General features: G+C 41.2%; 1 protein-coding gene across 1 annotated transcript in view; it reads left to right on the forward strand.

The window, feature by feature from the left end:
• The window catches only part of NUP205 (nucleoporin 205), a 91,899-nt gene that overhangs the window by 18,084 nt on the left and 54,920 nt on the right, over nucleotides 1-18,895 (forward strand). Inside the window, exons 5-11 of the mRNA XM_019514991.1 lie at nucleotides 2,234-2,393; nucleotides 5,885-6,113; nucleotides 7,310-7,474; nucleotides 10,336-10,511; nucleotides 15,393-15,509; nucleotides 16,346-16,483; nucleotides 17,539-17,689. Coding sequence (XP_019370536.1) covers nucleotides 2,234-2,393; nucleotides 5,885-6,113; nucleotides 7,310-7,474; nucleotides 10,336-10,511; nucleotides 15,393-15,509; nucleotides 16,346-16,483; nucleotides 17,539-17,689 — 1,136 coding nt within the window. The remainder of the gene's footprint in view (nucleotides 1-2,233; nucleotides 2,394-5,884; nucleotides 6,114-7,309; nucleotides 7,475-10,335; nucleotides 10,512-15,392; nucleotides 15,510-16,345; nucleotides 16,484-17,538; nucleotides 17,690-18,895) is intronic.

Raw genomic sequence — 18,895 nt, forward strand, 5'->3', positions numbered from 1 at the left:
GGGGGGGGGGGGAGGTGGGTGAGGCGCTCTGGCCCCTGGCTGTAGGGGCAGGGAGGGGGGCCAGGCCAGTGGTGTTGGCCTTGGCCCCCTGCTCCATCCCCTCCATCCTGGTGGTTCTCTGGTTCCTGTTGTCTCCTTCTGCCTCCAAGGAGCAGGGGGGGAGGGGGTCCCTCAGTCCCCACTGGCGCTCCGCCATGTGTCTCTGTCTGTCTAGAGCACTCTGTTTGGCTGCCTCGGCAAGCAGTTGGTGTGCAAATAAAGTGTTACGGACAGACAGACTAAGGCTTTTATAATATTAGAATGTCTGCCATGGATTTGGAAGTATTGGAAATCCCAGGCTGATGTCTCTGGGTGGTAGGACACAGGCTGGTGGTAGTGGTACACATACTTGAATGATTGAGTTCTGCTCACTCAATAGAATTTGGAACTGGCTACTTTTTCCTGAGACACAAAATTAAAAGAAAAAACGTGGTAGGTGGTTCCCATCAGGATGTTTGCCCAATACAGGCCATGTTGTATGTGAGTACAAGACCAGCCTTTCCCCTCCCCGCCATATTTTTTGGGGGGGAAGCCTCATCTTATATTGGAGTTAATACTGTATTTACTAAATCCTTTTTAAATGCCTTTGGCTTTATGGAATTCTATTTGGCCAAAGAGAAACATTTTCATAACTACTTCTGACACTAATAGCTGGGTTTTTTTCAAGTAGAGTTAGGAACCCCTTGTAAAAGTGTTCTTTTCTGGAACCCTGGCTCTTCATACCTAATTTGACAAGGACAGATTATTTTTTTAAGGAATCTGTTGTCTGGGAAGATTACAGTACATCAGATGTATATTTTGACAGTGATTTATGTTGTTACTTCCCTAGAGAATATAGCATCTGATTGGAAACAGTTTCCTTATTTCTGGAAGCTTTTTGAGTGTCTCAAGGGACAGCAAACAAATACCTTTTGGATTGCACCTTAATTTTCATATGAAGACAGAGTAATGTTTTGCCAAACCAGTATATATAGCTGACATCTAATGAGTCGCATCTTGATTAAGAGATGTTGAATAAAAACTTTCTCAAGTGTGGGAGGGCTGAATTTCATCTTTTCAGGCTTATGATGAACAGGAAGCTTCCTGTAATCTGTGAGAGATGGACTTTGATAGTTCCCCCTTACCCCTCTTCTCTGACTTCCAGTGCAAAATCTGCTTCTACAGTGTGTATTTTTCTGAGATAGTTATAATATGCTAGAACTGGTATTAACAGGAAAAAAAGATAGTTGTCCATAGTCTTCCAGTTGCCTGTAAAATCTTAATATCTTTTTTCCCCCCTCTTCCTTCCTGGTCCCACATATTATACTCATATCCCTTTGTTTTGTTTTTAACTTAGGTTGAAAGTCCTTTGAAGAAGGAATATAGCTCTTTTGTGAAATGCCTTATTTGACATTGGTACAATATGAATAATAACTCTACCACTCGCTGTCTGTACTTCTCATTGATATAGATTCTGGAAGGCAAGGAACCAGTTTCTTTGCTACTTTTAAGTGGGCAGTTCTCCACTTCTGTCGAGGAAGATAACTGATACATAAACTTGTTACTCACCAAAATCAATAATGCTCAATAGAATTTTGTTTTTTCATTACAAAGATATGCATTTTGAAACTTCATAAATTGAAATATTTATGTACAAGACCCTTATATCTAGGATGTTAAATATATAGGAGTAAAAAGATTACTTGATTAGCATGGCTTTTATAGCCTTAAGGTACATTTGCCTTGTGTGGTGAGTAGTGTCATTCAACAAAAAAATTAAGTAGCTGCTTTGTTAGGGTCAACTCAATCCCAAATTCTGGAAACTTTGCCATTTCAGGAGTTTGTAGCCATTCGTCGAAACACTTTAAGGGAATGCTACTTACTGAGATATATGTGTATATATATCTATATATGTATATCTTTGTATGTATATATGTATAGCTGTATATGTATATCTATATAGTATAGCTGTATATGTATGTATGTATATCTATAGCTATATCTATATATAGATATAGATACATATACGTATATATAAAAAATAAAATACTCTTTTAATTTCTCTCTGTACTTAACTGCAAAAACAGACAATTACATTTTCAAATAACTTTGGTAGGTTTTGTTCATTTTATACATTGCAGATTTCTTCTGCGGTGATCAGGAATAGCATTATTTGCCATTATAGTTCTACACATATTGTCTGTTTTCATTAAAGTCCAGAGTTGGTGTCCATGACAACACGTTTTACAGATGAGCTGATGGAACAGGGTTTGACTCAGAAGATCCTCACTCTGGTGTCTCATATTGATTTGAACAACGAGTTTGAAAAACTACAGAGGGAGCGTGGCCTGGGCAGTGAGAAACATCGGAAAGAGGTAAATGAGTGTTGTTCTACCTAATTACTGAAGAGATTCTGTAAGCAGTTATAAGTATGTATGTACTTAAATTTAGGTGGGTATTTTTTTTAAGTAAAATTCCAATGGTAGTTTATTCACTTAGTTAAAATGTACACCTTTTTTCCCCCACCTGTTCCTGCTGCCACTTGGGAGCAGATTGGAATGGGAACACCAGGGAAGCGGTGGAGAATAGGAATGACTCAGCCAGACTGTGCTCTTGATAGTCATGTTGGACATTGTACTGAAGAAAAAGAAAGTTCTCATGGGGAAGAAATTCAGTAGCTGGCTGGTCTGTGTTGGGTAGAAAGATAGGTGGAAGACAGTGGAGGACAGTCACAGGCTGGTCAGTTGGTTATTTCACAGCCAGTGAACACAAAATGGAACTTCATGTTTTCATGAATGGTTCTGGACTAGGACAGTTGTTAGGTTCCTTTTATTTTTCTTCTGGTAGCAGTGGCTAACTACCATGTCTTTCAGTACTCTTGTTTTCTCCTCTTTCTAATGATTCTGGTGTCTTTTTTTCCTTTATGTCTTCTGGTGGGTTGAAGTGAACATCTTTCTCCCCTCTCAAAAATTACCCCTGGGATGCATTTTATTTCCTTCTCTCTGTCTCCTCCTGACCTTTCTCCCCCCTCTGCAAGCTGTATGTTGATGGATGAAATATTGTGGATAACTCTTATACTTCGTGCAGTGCCCAGTGTAGGTGGCTTACTACCTGCCTACCTGTTCTGCTTTTTTGCCCCTACTTGCTATCAGAGCAACTTCTCTCTGCCTTCAGTAAAGGAACGCCAAAGAGAAGAATAGAACAAATGTAATAGGAAACATATTGTGTATCATTTAAAATGAAAATTGTTTTTACTTTAATTGCCACAAATTTAAACAGCAAATTAGAATTGAAAAAATGGATAACCAAGCTTCCAGTATGATACAGACTGGGCAAAAGAGGGCCCAGTTGCTTGGGGAAATTATGTGGCTTTTGTATAATTCTTCAACATGGCAAGAAGCACCTCTGATAGTAAAAACTGAAAAGTGCTTGAAAATACAGAGTTTCTTCTTTCATTTTTTAAAGTTAAATGGGGATGGGAGTCCTTGTCTGCAGCAGGAACTACATCAGACCTAAACATTAATATTGCAGCTTTTATTTCTGAGCCTATTGATGGTAAGCATTTTTTCTGAAAAGTATAATATATACAACCATGACATTGTGCACCCCCAAAAGAAGGAAAAAGTTTGTACATTATGGGTGAGTCTACATGTCGCCGTACAGCGACATTGCTATGGCGCCGTGCTTTAGTACTACCTATTGGAAGTACTAAAGCATGGCGCACGGTGACAGTGGTGAAATTTAACCATAGTGGTGTGCTATACCTGTGGAGTGCACCACTGCAGTGACGTAGCCGGTGATCATTTGTAGATTCACATGATCGCTACATTGCCATAGCACATCATATGACAACGTAGTGCATTGCTATAGGGCGCCCTATGCCATGCCACTATAGGAATCGTATAAAGGATAATGATCTGTTAAAATTATGTATGTGAATGATAAACCTGTATTAAAGCAGATGAGAATATTGATTTCAGAGCTCTGCTTGCTTCCACACGTTCCTTTTTTGACCATACTCCAAAATCCTCTACAGATTACATAAAACTCTATGCATATGTGCACAAATCCACTGAAATATTTTTTATTTGATTAGTAAAAGCATAAGGACAATGAAAGTTGGGTACTGGTTGATTGCTAGTTTTGTTATTTAAACAAAAATAGTGGGTATGCTCAAGTATGTTTTTAAAGATCTCTCAGAATTGAGTCGAATTAAATTTAATTTTCACTGGATCTTTCAGAGATCCTGTATCATTGATGTCAGAAGTATTTTTCAAATTTAAAGTTTTTATTTATCCTCTTCATTTTATGTAAAAGATTTTCCAATATGTGTTGCAAAAACTGTTAGCAGATAAAATGTATGTTTTTACTTTTTAAGTGTTTAAAAACAAGTGAGTCATTTTGGTGTAACTGTTGGGGAAAAAGGCAAAACAGAACCCTGTTTGAGAGCAGGTGTACTGAATTTAACCCTAACATAACATTTTGGAAAATAATTAGACGCTTGCAGTCATACCCTTAGTATGGAGATGCTTGGACAGTCTTTATGTAGGTTTTCATACTGCTTGATTCATAATGTATTACAGATTTGTTTTATGGCAAGTAGCAGTCATTTGATATTTCTTAAGTCAGCAAACAATTTTGTTTGTTTGTTTGTTCCTAGAGTAAATTGAAGGGGTACAATTTGTGAGCAGTTTTAGAGGAGATCCTACCAAGGCTTTGAATACTAGTATAGATGTAGAATATGTGTTGGAAATGTGGTCTGTGCAGTAAGAGTCATATACCTTGCTCTATACATTTTGGAGAGCATATAAATATGCACATTTAGAATTTGATAATTATTTTGTTAGTATGCATGTGTAAATGTAATTCACATTAATGGGGATTGAAGTGAAAAATTGATCTAATTAAATAAGTCGTGTTTTTGTGAGGCAGGTGGCGGGGTCTGTCTCTGTCCCTCTGAACTCTCTTTCCATGACTTTGATGGGAAGAAAGAAATGTTCAGCGTTAATTTTTGGGGCGAGAGAACACTACAGACCACCCAGATGGTAAACTTGCACAGTGCTGACTTTATTTTTAACAAGGAGTTACATAGTCGCCTTTGCCTTGCTAATTAACTTAGTAGCAAACGGAACCCCCCAGGTGATAAGATAACTCTTTAAACCAGGGAGCGTCCTGGATGCTTCAAGCTATTTCTGTCCAGGCTGTGTATTCCCCACTAATTAACTCATTAGTGGGGTGCGATGCCAGTGTCTCTACTGGTGTTGAGTAGGCAGGTGCCTCTGTTGCCATCTCCCTGTGTCTGATCAGGAACCTGGCTCTACCCTTGGCTGCCCGCTGGCACAGATGGCCCCATGCCACTCTCACTGCCTGTGTGCTGCCCCAGAGCCCTTTACTTTGGGGTTCTTCTTGGCGTGTTGATCCCTTGGTGTCCCGGCTCTCCCCTGGGTTTCCTGTCTCGGCTGTGGGCCTCAGGTGAGTACTCCGCCTTCTTACTTGCCAGCTGCAGCATCTCAAGGTCTGCAGTCCCAGGTTCTCTTGGCTGTTGATTGCGGTCTATCTCTCTCTCTCGCTGCCGGGTTTATACCAGCTGTGGTGGGATAATTACCCTAATCTTCCCCTGGTGAACAACTCCCTTCACCTGTGTAAGATGTTCTGTATGGCTACTTGCCCCTGTGGCTCCCCTAGTAATGCGGCTCCTGCCTGAGCCGGTTACATTTTTTTAAAAAACTGCAATTTCATACATTTATTTTGGATACAAAATGACAATGTATAGTTGGTCCTGGTTGTATTGACCAAATGAACAACACAGGCCAAAATTGTTGATTTTATTGTGTGCAAAATTTAAATTTGATTTTTTTTTTTTAAGGTTTCTGACCTCATTAAAGAATGCCGACTATCATTAGCTGAAAGCCTGTTTGTCTGGACCTGCCAGTCACCCCTCAGCAAGGATGATACTCTCATACTTATTAGTTACCTGGAGAAAGTGACGGTTGAAGCTGATGGCTCACTGGACAGTGTTAACTTATCTCTCCTCATGGCTGTCCTTTACTGCTTTGATGTCAGTTTTCTAGAACAAGGCACAGAGGATCAAGAAGGTAAGGGTGGTGCTTTTCTGAGGATTTTAAAGTATGGATAATGGTACTTTACTATTTAACCAAATTTACTGCTGGTGATACTTAAAGTGAGTACTTATCATAATTTACTACAGTAAGGCATATACATTTCTGGAGTATACATAGCAAGCAGGATATTTCTTAGAATAATGAAAGTACTTCAGTGGGATGAATGTTAGCCTTAAGACTACTTGAGGTACAGTGTTTAGTAGTAGAGATAAAACTCTGGTTTGTTATGTAAGTTCAAATGAAAGTGAATAGAGTACTCATAGCCAAGATCTCTTCAGTTTTAATTCTTGCTCTTTTACAGTAGTTCTTCTCCCTAATTCACTTAAATTATTTGTGACTTCATTTCCTCGTGTAAAATGGGGCTGAGAGAATTCTGACAGGGTGATGAGGCTTAAAATGTTTGTTTGTAATGCTTTTGGCAACAAAGAGCTATGTATACTTTAGTCTTTTTGCATGTATGTATTCTTATATTTATAGAGGAAATTGCCCAGTTGATGAACAGTTATATTGACTTGCTCATTTCAGTTATTAATTTCAGTTCAGTACATACAGCAACTGCATAGAATTTCCTTTTTTAATAAAGGAAATGCAAGGGAGTGAGTAATTGCACATTCATGCTGTTATTTCAGTGTGTAATGAGATACTCTTTTTTCTTTTAAACTGAGGAAACTGAGAACAGTGTTTGTTTCTCAGCTGAATATGATTCATAGGAATTGGTTAGTTCCCTTGCTATGGAATTTTCTTCCCTTTTAGGCTGATTGAATCTGAATTTGATAATTTTAAGAGCTTGTTGTAAGGTCACTAACAAAAGTTAGTGTTTAAGAGGGTGAAGCTCTTGGTTTTGGAAGGGGAAGTTTTTGGAAGTTTTTAGGTTGATTTTGTTACTTTGATACACGGCTTCGTACATGCATTCAGAGCCTGTACCGGATGCTTTTATATGAAGGAATATTTTGATTTGAATAAAGCCTGTTTAAATAGATGCATACAATAGATTATTTAGCCTTCAGACCATTTGAGAGAATCAACTGATCAGTTAAAAAAGGTACAAAAAGTTAATTTTAACTTTTAATAGATGAAGAAAGATTTATTTGTGATAAAAGTGTATCTAGGCTAAGAATACTAGATATTTATTTTAATGGAAATAAAATGATGAGTCATTTGTTTTCTAGATTTGATGCACCAGCTGCCTCTGCTAACGGAAAGACAGTATATAGCAACAATCCACACTCGTCTTCAGGAATCTCAGCCGTGGAAACTACCAGGACTGCAAGCTACTGTTAGATTAGCATGGGCATTAGCTTTACGAGGAATATCTCAGTTATCTGATGTAACAGGTAAATTGATCCAAAGGAGCAGACTTGTTACAGCCACGTCTTCAGGATTTGTAAATGCTACAATAACTTATTTTGTGCATGATAAAGTTGTGTTACTGTTGGTCTGCAGTACTTGAAATTTGGCTGTTGGGAATCGCATCATTTGAAATGTGCACAAGTTTAAAAATATTTGCAGTTTCATATGTAATATGCAAACTCCCTTTCACTTGGAAGTTAATGTGATACTAAAAAAATATGAGAGATTGCATCTTAAGAGCATTAATGTTACTTCATTGCCTAAATCTCTCATTTAAGAAACAAAAATAGATTTGTATCATAATCTTTTGTAGAGGTGCACTGATACATTGGTCCATATTGAATCGGCTCTGGTAAAAGGAAAATTGACGTTGTTGGCAATCGGCTTTTTTTGGCTTATGTGGCTGATTTTGTCACCAATAAATGCTGTGTGCAGGGGCGCAGCAGCATGGATGGGGCCAGGAGTGCAGTCTGGCAATGTGGAGAGCAGTATCCAGCTGGTAAGTCTGTTGGGGGGAAGGGGCATGAGGCGCAGATTGAGGTCCCCACAGCAAAGGAGGGAGTGGAGCAAGGGCAGGCACTGCCCAGGCAGGGCAGGGTGTGGAACAGAGCCTCAAGCAGCTTGTCCATGGGAGGTGGCTCTTGCCACTGTGTGCACCCCCAAAGGAGGCATGAAAAGTATTTGCCCCCCAGATCTGTGTGTGGAACGAGGGCGAGTTGCCACTGCAGGCCAGGGGCAGTGTCAGGCTCTTTACGGCAGGGGGGTTGGGCCAGGGCTGTGCTCAGGGTGGGTGGCAGTGGCTCTTGGGGCAGGGGAGGGCTACAGAGTGGGCTATAGCCACACCAAAATTTGCTGTAGCCCCCCGAAGTCCCTTCCTCCCAACACTACCATTGCCTGCCCCAGCTTAGCCCCCTCTGTCGGCAAGAGCCTGGCACCAGCCCCAGCCTGCAGCAGCAGCCCACCCTCACCCCATGCATAGATCCAGGGGGTACACCCCTTGCCCATACCTTCCCAGCGGGTGCACGCAGCAGCGGGAACCACTCCCCATGCCCCTTGGACAAACCGCTTGTGGCTCTATCCCACCCCACCCCAACTGTGCATCACCTGCCCCAGCCCCACTCTCTCCCTCCATCACGGGGACCTCGATCTGTGCCCCTCTTCCATTCCCCTTCCCTGCTCCCCATCTCTTCTTTCCAACAGATTTACCAGCTGGATGCTGCTGTCCAAGCTTCCAGGCTTGCGTATTGGCTATCAGATCTTTATCAGCTGATATGGCTCGTTAATAATTGGCCAGTGGTATGGGCCCAAAAAACCTTTATTGGTGCACCCTTAATCTTTTGCGCCACAGGTTTCCCTCGTTTTATGCGGTACATGCGTTCCCAGAGAGCAGCATATAAATTGAATTTGCATAAAGCAAACCCACTTTATAACGGAACAAATAGGGATACATTCCTGTGTCAGTAAGGGAGGGAGGAGTGAGGCTGGTACTAGGGAAGGGGTGCAGTGTAGCCTGTTGGCAGCTCCGGGGGCTGCAGCAGGCAACATAGTGGCAGGAACTGTGAGTGGGTGAGGAGCCCAGGACAGGGGGGCGTGGCTCTTGCTTCTACATACCCCCCGGGAGGGCTGTGGGCTTGGGAGCTCTGCCGGGCTCTTGCTGGTGGGACGTGGGTCCCTGGATGTTCATGTGGGACAACAGCAGGCTGCCGCTGCAGGCTGGGGCAGGTGATACCACCAGGCTCTCCCTGGAAGTCAGCAGGCAGGTTGGGGGTGCTGTGGCAAATTTTGGGGTGTCAGCAGCCCCTTCCCAGTGCTGCCACCTCATTCCTGCAAACAAGGCTGGGGGTTGCAGTGGTGGCCCTGGGAGGGGGCTGCTGCCACCCCAGAAATCAGCGTAGCCCCCTCAACATGCCCGCTGAGTGCCGGAGAGAGCCTGGAGGCACCGCCAGCCCTAGCCTGCAGTGGCAGCCTGCTCTTGTTCTGCACGAAGATTTGGGGGCCCACACCCCGCTGGGAAGAGTCTGGCACAACCCCCCAGCTGGCAGCCCTCCCTGGGGGGACGCGTAGAAGCAGGAGCTGGGCCCCCCCATCCTGTGTCCCACACCCACTCACAGTTCCTGCTGTCTTGCTGCCTGTTGCAGTCTGAGGCCTCCGCTTCTCCTGCTCATCCCAGTACCTGCTGCAGCAGACCTGAGAACAGCCGACACCACCTGCCTGCACCACGGAACAGTGCAGCCTATGGTCTGGGGCGAGTGGGGACAAGCGGAGCCTCGATTGCACGAGTGAATTTATTTTGCATATAAGGAATTTTGGGTAGAAAAAGGGTGATCGCATAAGAGCGTATTTGCATATATGGAACCCGCATAAATCGAGGGAAACCTGTAGTGAGTTTAAGCATCTGTTCCACTATAGCTAGTTATTGGAATACAGAGCGTATCATGAGAAATATTTAACTCAATGTATTTCATAGTTTGAAGTTTCCAAATTCTGCAGTGGGGCAGAACTGAATCTGTTCTAGAATAGATTTCCTTTGATGTTAAAACAAAGGATCTTGATATTGTGAAGTTTTTATTAAAAGATCATTTTAATTACTAATTAATGGGACCCAACAGTCTTGTATAATGAGATTTGGTCACACCAGTGTTGTGCAGTGAATTGTTAAGTGGGTTATATTTTGGAATGTGCCTCAATATTTGCATCACTGTTGGTGTCGACTCTTTTGTACATCAGAAAGACTTAAGTGGTTTAAGTTGGTTGATCTGCAGGTGAGCCAGAAACTTTAACCATATGTTTTTTGGGTTTTTTGGTAACAGATAATTATAATCTCTCTCCTTAATTCTCTCTATAGCTCTTGCAGAATTTACTGAGGCAGACGAGGCAATGGCAGAGCTAGCTATTGCTGATAATGTCTTCCTCTTCCTTACTGAATCAGTTGTGGGATCTGACAATTTCTATCAGGAAGAATTTTACATTCGCAAAATTCATAACCTTGTCACAGACTTCCTTGCCCTCATGCCAATGAAAGTAAGTTGCGTGTGTGTTTGGATGGACAGTTGATGAGAATTTTGTCATGCAATCCAGATTTCATGTTCAGAACCATATAACAATTTTATAAAATTTAGAGTGTGTTCTAAGGCATCTAACACCATACTCTTGAAATGCTAGGACTCAGAAAACTTGCAACTGTTTGAAATGAACACAGTTTAGAGCTTAGTTTTCCAATATACATTGGTTAAAAATCCAACTTGGAAAGTATAGTGACATTTAAAAAAAACAAACTATGTTTGTGAATATTTATGATTTTACTGAATATTACTGCTTTTTAAGGTATAATAGCACAGTAGGAGACTTGTGACTGAGAAAGGATCAGTGCTACAACCGTGCTGTCTCTGTAGGTTTTTACATTTTTTCCTAATTACAGACTTCTGGGGTGCTATCCTTTCCTGTAGTAGAATATTGTCCCTGTGACAATATTTTGAATGACCAGAAACAGGAACGCTGCTGTTGCACAAGTGAAAAGTGACGTGCACGAAACAGTCTGAGCTGTTTCATTTGTATAAGACCTTGTAGCTATGCATTGCAAGGCGGAGCTCTGGGAAAAGTGCAGGATTTTCATTTAATTGGTGAAGGCATTATTTTGTGACTTTCACTGCATCAAGCTGTGCATTTTGGTTTGAGTTGCCAAATGATGATTGAAGTCTTCCTGTGTGTGGTTTGGCTCTATCTTTTTCTTCATCTTAGGTTGGCAGAATGAAAATAATGTCTGGAAAGAAAACCCTCCCTAAAGCCTTAAGGATATTTTTGAGGGCACATAAGCATAATGTAGACTGTTTAACTAAGTGCTACTCTGCTTTAAAATATTTTTGTGTTAAATAGCTTAGCATTTAAATCCTTTTCCTAACCCATAGACCAGGCTTGGCTCTAATCATATCAGCAAGCATCTTTTGTTTCCATAGCCTCATCAGCATGCTTCAGTCTTGTTCTGTAGCAACTACATGGAGTTATAGTAAGGCAGGGGTGTCATATGACCCATGGAGCTGTGTGATCTGGCCTGTGGGTCTCTGGACTGACCGCACATGCTGACCCTGTCTCTGTCCCTGTGTGCAGTGTATGGACTGGACCCTGCACACAGCACGGGTTGGTCTGGAATGAGGGCTGCATGCAGTGACCCTCTGGATTGGACCTGTATTCTGGCTCTGGGACTGGTCTGGATTGAGCTGTGTCAGAGCCAGCCCACAGAACCAGTCCAGCGGGGCATCGTATGCAGTGCATGTCCTGTGGTGGCCCCCTGTGCTGTGTGCAGCACAAGCAGCCAGTCCAATTTACCATGTATGCTCCTGTTAGCCCCAAAGCTAACTGTGCATAGGCACTCTGGAGACCTGGTGTTGCACACGGCACAGCAGGTTCAGACTCCCTGGACACAGTGCATAGGGCCTGTCCAGCAGGGTGCTATATGCCTCCTGCACCCTGGACCCAACTCCCTTTGTCACCTGAAGCACTGGGTCCAGCCTGTGTGCTGTGGGCAGCGCATGTCCCATGCTGGCCATATGTGAGGCCAGCACATGTTGTGTGTAGCACGTGGGCTAGACTGGGTGCCTTGGGCATTGCACAGGGGTTCAATCTCATTCTGGCTCGCAGACCAGCTCAGTGTCCCTTATCTGGCCCATGTGGTTGGATGAGTTTAACATCCCTCTAGGAAAATAACGTACTGTAACAGGCTGTGGCCTTTCTACCAAGGCTGCCAGCAAAGGCTGTTTCTATAATGTAGATAATATGTTCATTAGGAGCTGGACTTATTTCAGGTAGGTCTTTGAATGCTTGCATTGTAGTAATGACTTTTATTTAGAAGTGGGCAGGACTTTTTCTTAATTAGTTGCTGATTTGTCAAAATTAAAGCTTTTCCCTGGAATATTTTGGTTTTGACTGGAATTCTTTAGGAACAGAATTTGCTATCCAGGACTAGAAAGCAGGTCTGCCCATCAATTATGCTATTTCTTTTTCTGTTAGTGGTGAAATAGTTGCCTGTAAAATATATTTTCTTTCCAAATTCTGTTAGTTTGTGGTTGGCTTAGGCCCTGAAGCATAAGAGACTACCCGTAATTACACTGCGTAACTTTTGATGCTCTCTTTCAAAATATTGTGGTAGTGAGGTCCATGGGATAATTATGCATAAAACAAGCTTTAAATTGTAAATTTGTTGCCTTTTAAATGTCATTGGCTGTTCTTTGCATTTTGGATAGGTAAATAAAAATGCCCAGTTTTCCCCCATGCATGCCTATTCATTGTTATGGGCACTTCTGACTTCTGTTTTGTGCACTTCATTTTACTGTCTTCTCTTTACAATAAATAGTGACAGACTTTGTGATCTCTTTTCACAAGAAAAATGTCTTTATGTCTGTCATTTTTTTCCACTTACCTTTGTACTGTTAGTTCCACTGTATCCTTTCTTTAATTAGTGTGACTAGAAGTGAATAAGGTGTTTATTCAAGGTTATGTCTGTTGATCAATCTATAAAAATAATAATTTTGGCATTACTTTTTCTACTGCCTTATTAGTGAATATCCTGACATTGGTGTACTTTGATTGCTGATGCATGAAGGGTAGTCTTCATTGAGCTGTCCGTGATTAAATGGTTTTTTTTGCGTAGATGCAGTTAATTTAGAACCTCAAAATATATTTTCATAATTCAGATATTGTACAGCAGCGGGGGCCAGCCTTTTTTGGCAGACATGCCCCAAGGTAAGCACTGCACCCCCCCAAGTACCACTAATCTTTTTCCCCTGTCCAGTCTGCTGCTGTGCTATCTGCACTATCTATCGCTGTGTTTCCTGCTTCCTCCCTTATCTATTGTGTGCCACACGTAAAGGCTGTCCTTGCCACTTGTGGCACTCGTGCCATGGGTTGGCCACCCCTGTGTGGGTTACATTCACTTGTCAACACTGAATTACATCATTCCTGGACTGAAATGTCATCTAGCTTTGATTAGGTTCGTTAGTGTCTTTGGTCTCCTTTAGTCTTGACTTCATTTCATTTTCAAGTTTTGATATTTTGCAGCTCTTAACCTTTTTTCTAGGTCATTAATAAATTACAGACCAGCAATCTTTCAAACTTCTTCAGCACATCTGTTTACTGTTTAGCATCCTGGGGATTGATTCTTGTTTCTGGTCTTTGTTTTTTTTTTCCTCGGCCTCTGCTTAATCCATGCTAAAACTTTCTCATCCAGTGATTTGTTTGTTTCTTGTGAAGGAGTCTGTTAACAACAAAGGCTTGTTGAAATTCAGAATAAATACTTAAAGCTGTTTTTCGTTTATCCAATAATTTGTTGACATACTCAGACAATTCTAGGAGATTAGTGAGAAACAATTTTCCATTACATATAGTAGCTGTGGTGTGTTTCCCTCTCCCTCCCTGACATAGTGCATTCATCGAGGCACTTTTAATTGATTCAAATAGTTTTTTCTGGCACCAAGACTGATATATAATCACCAGGTCCAAAAGACAAAGACAACTTTTGTTGCTGTTCAGTATAGATGTTCCTTGAGAAATATTGCAGTTTTCAATTCCATACACAAAAAAGAGGTCATTCCATACTGCTTCCTCTGTTTCCACTGCACATCCATGGGGATGATGGTCTAATTCAGGGGTTAGTAGCATCTCTGTGTTGGATCTGGGCTATGAGTAGTAGGGTGCCAATCCTCAGTTTAATTAAATCTTTTTTTTATTTTGGTACAGAAATATGTAGCATTACAAATAATGAAGTAAATTTTGTGTCTGTTTCAAAGCATACTGACGTAATTGGAAAATGGAGTTGGAGTAGGCTCTTGTTGCTGATTTTGAGGGTCTTGAGAGAAAGAAAGTGATTAAATATTTCTTTGAATATTGGCTATGTAAAATTATTCTTGGACCATCTGTCTACATGTGTGCTAATAGTGGGATTCATGTATTGTGTACAAGAAAGATTAGATTCTTCTGGCTAGCATTGTCTTTTGGGACCACCTTTATGTCCTGCTTGGTCTTGCGCTGTCCACTCTTCAGGAGTGGGCAAGTATTTGGGCCCAAGGACCACATGGGTGGTTTTGACGAGCTGTCATGGGCTTGGGTCAGCACCCTTCCTCCCTCCCCGCCCCAACCCACCATGGGTCCCCACATGGGTGTTCTGCTCCCCTCACTTCCAGCTGCGGCTCCTGCTCCTGCCACACCACTCTGGGAGGGTTGGCGGCTTCTACCCCAGCGTGTGAGGCTCTGGCTTCTGCTCCCAGCTGCCTTCTACCTGCTCTGCCTGCCCATGGGTGGCTGATCATTGTGCCTGGTAGGCGGAGGGGTGAAAGTAGTTGGTAGCGAGGGGCCTTGCGCATGAGAGAGATAGGAGGCAAGCAGCACTACAGAAAAACTAGCCGGGTGGCAAAGGGGGGCACACAGGTGGAGGGCGCCCGTTTGCTCACCCACTGCTTACAACTGGATGCAGTCACTTGATGGGATGGGTCTGGTCTGAGGATTCTAGGTTGCCAGCCACTGCCTTAGGGTATAAAAGGTGGAGGAAACCTAATTGTTCCTCAAGTCCTCTGCTAATACAGGGATCCACAGTAGGAGGGAAGGAAGGATCCATATGGACAAACACCTCAATTATTTCTCATTGATTTATACCTTGCACTGCCGAAACTTCATTTTCCCCACTATTGGACAATAAGAGAACAAACAAATACAACATTAAAATGAAATTCCATAACCTGGCAGTGAATTTCACCATTTATTACAACAATAGCAGTTTATTAAGGATATTTTAAATAAGTTTTATAAACCTTATTTTTATATTGCTATTTTTATTTTCTAATAGGATTTTTGGATAGCTCTTTCATTGTTGGCTAAAATAGATTCTCATTCTTCTTTACCTCATAAATTGTGTAGGTGAAACAGCTAAGAAATCGTGCAGATGAAGATGCTCGTATGATCCATATGAGTGTGCAGATGGGTAATGAACCACCTATTTCCCTCCGGCGGGATCTGGAACATCTAATGCTTTTAGTGAGCTCTCTTTTTTAATTACTTTGGCACAAAAGAAGTATTTTGGGCTTTTTCTGTTGAAAACATTTAAGACATTTTAATAGAAAAAACTCTTTGAATAATGTAGTACAATGTTTATCATGCCTTAACTGTTTTCCATTAGAAGTGGAAATCTTCATTTTTTTGGTTTAATTAGATGTAAAAATTTTCATTAACTACTTTGTAGTGGCATGAATTTGCTGACCTGACATTTCCCACCCTAATCAAAATCAGTTCATTCTTTTCAATAGGTAAATATTGTGCTATTTTGTTACCTTTACTTAACTATGATGCTTAAATTAAGGTTCCTAGATACCTTTTACAATGACATATATTCTACAATTATAGTAAATGTGAAAATCCTCTCTAAAGCCGTAATGAATCCTTAACATGAAGAATTTGTAGTAAAAATTGTTTTGAAAATTCCTTTATTTAGAGATCAATTAAAAGCTTCTAATCCACATGCTAACTTGTTTATTCTAAGATCATTGCACAGATACCCAAATGCTAATTTAGGATGAAACATGGGTCTGTTTGTAGCACATTTTACAGATAATAGATAGAGGGGGAATATCATTAAAACTTAAATATTTAAGAGACTAGTATATTTAAATTTTAGTGATACTGTGGCCGTGGGTTGTTAAGAAACTGCCATTTTCAGGAATGGAGTTTTAAATCATGAAGTATTAACTATGAGATAACTTATTCTTTTTGGGTTTTCAGGGTTGTGTAGAACATGCTCTCTGATAGTTATTATCTTTGCCTTTTATTCGCATTGGTATTTTTCTCTTTAGAAACTCATTTTTCTTTCCCTTTAGATTGCTGAGCTGTATCGGAAGGATCCATTTAATCTGGAGCTTGCCCTTGAATACTGGTGTCCTTCGGAGCCTCTCCAGAGCTCCACCATCATGGGGTCTTATCTTGGAGTAGCCCATCAGCGACCTCCTCAGCGTCAAGTTAGCCAAATTCTACTGCCTTTCTCAAGTTTTGAGGGAAAAATCTTGTTTTAGTTGTCTCATTTGTGTGTCATTGTCCTTTCATGCTTTTAAAAGCAGCAGCAGTTTTTCTTGGGATGGAGGAAATACTCAAGTGTTCTAATGGAATTACCAGAGCTACTCTTATGTGGTCTTAAGGACCTGTTATTTGTTTCTGAGATACTGTCTCATTGCTCCCAATCTGTATTAAATAGCTGCTATTGACTTAATACCAAGAGAGCCATCGCCAGTTGTCTTGAGTTGTGGATTGTCCCCATAGTTGTCATTGGCATTAATAGGGAAGAACCTAATCTGTTTCAGAATTCTTGTTATGCTTGAGCGCTTAATTTAAAATTTTGATACAAGAAGCTACAGTTGCCCAGTTAAATGCTAATAATAATAATGATATTTGCATTTCTGCAATAGCATCTGTTATAGCATCTGATAATCTTGAAGTGTGCTATTGATATACCCTGGGAAGAAAAATGTTAGGATGCATTTATGGTTGAGAGTATGTATTGGCATCCTACATATAAAAAAAATACAAGGATACTATACTTATTGAAAAAATAAGAACCCAGGAAAGACAGAGTGCAATATTAGACTTAATAGCAATTCAAAAATATTAAGGCAAGAAAGGTTAAGACATAGAAACAACTGTAATTCTGTGCTGTAGTCACATCATGCAATAGCAACGCAGTTATTTAAAGCCTGTGTTCCTGGATTAGATTTATTTTTAAAGACATATTACGTTTTCCTCTCATGGAATCCAGATAGGTAATATAATGAAAAGTTATTACATGTATCTGTATTGTTTAATATTTATTCCTTTGCAATAACTTGAGCTATCTTGTTTTATCTCTTTCCTGTTCAAAACGTGAAATTTATATTCAATGAAACTGAAAAGAGAGTTCACAAGTATATTATTTTGGAGTAATTTTTTTTGGCCAAACCAGATGTTTTCTTTTGATGGTGGCTAGTTGATATCACCCCAAAATAGGTGTTTGTTTATAAACAATTACCTTTTTTTGTTCCAGGTTGTCTTATCAAAGTTTGTTAGACAAATGGGAGACCTACTTCCCCCCACAATTTATATCCCATATTTGAAAATGCTTTGGGGATTGGCCAGTGGGCCCCAGTGTGCTCATTACTGCTTCAGTTTGCTGAAGGTCAATGGCAGCAGTCACGGTAAGAAAGGGGTCTGACAGTAGGCCTCACCTCCCAACTCTCCTCCTCTACAACAAGGCTGGGCAAAAAGCGGCCCGCAGGCTGGATGTGGCCCGCCAGGCCATTCTATCCAGCCTGCAGGACCCCTAAAAATTTAGAAAATTAATATTTATCTGCCCCTGGCTGCCTGTGATGTGGTCCTCAATGGCTTGCCAAAACTCAATAAGTGGCCCTTCTCCGGAAATAATTGCCCGCCCCTGTTGTGTAGTGAGCAAAGCACGCAGAGTGAGCGTGTGTGTGTGTTTGTTTGTGTGGTGAGGAAAGCACAGTGTGTGTGCAATGAGGGAGGGAGAGCATGCGTGTGTTTGTAGGGTGAGTCCCACAAGTGCCCCCCACCATATACATGCACCCCCCCTTGCACTGCCACACATGCAGACCGCCACATCCACACACACATCCACACCCACAGTATAAAAGAGTAAGACTTAATTTAATCTATTGTACGATCACCTCTATGTACACTACACAAACACTTTTTCCTGATTTACATGTGTTTTTTAAAATCAAATTAATGAATATTGTAGATATTTGATTTTTAGAATATAATTTGGTGTTTTTCTGGTTCTGAGATGGCAAAACCCCTTGCTGAAAGGAGTATTTCTGGGGGCAAAGGGAGGGGCATCTGCTGACAAAGGTTGGGGGGTGGCAGGAGGGACTTCTGGTCCCAAGATGGTGACCTGGGGGCGAGGCATCTGTCAAGGGGCAGGGCTACCCATGCAGCCCTTGACAGCTTGCCAAAACTCGGTAAGCGGCCCTCCACCCGAAATAATTGCCTGCCCCTGCTCTACAAGGTAGCCAGTAGAGTTCTGCATGAGATTTATTGTGGTTTAATACTTGGTTAGTTACTGTTAATCATGCGATCATGGATGAAACTCAGGACTTCACTTTGAAATGTATCCTGCCTTAAAATACTAATTAAGTTATGTCAATTGAAGTTTGAGTTAATTCACTCTTGTAACATGTTTAAACGAGCTATACTTGTAAGATAAACAGGTGTTGTGATATACTGAGTATAACATGACAAAGCTCTCTTGTTAGTAAATACTGGCCACGTAGATTATTTGACATAGTGATATAGAAGCCCAGTATATGACACTAGTGTCAGCTGTGCTTTCATGCTATGTTGTCAGGTCAAAAATACTACTTGGTTAGTATTGTAATGCTTAA

Source organism: Gavialis gangeticus, unplaced genomic scaffold (genome assembly GCF_001723915.1).
Source record: "Gavialis gangeticus isolate Ggan-Ray unplaced genomic scaffold, GavGan_comp1, whole genome shotgun sequence".
In the NCBI taxonomy this organism is placed as follows: domain Eukaryota; kingdom Metazoa; phylum Chordata; order Crocodylia; family Gavialidae; genus Gavialis; species Gavialis gangeticus.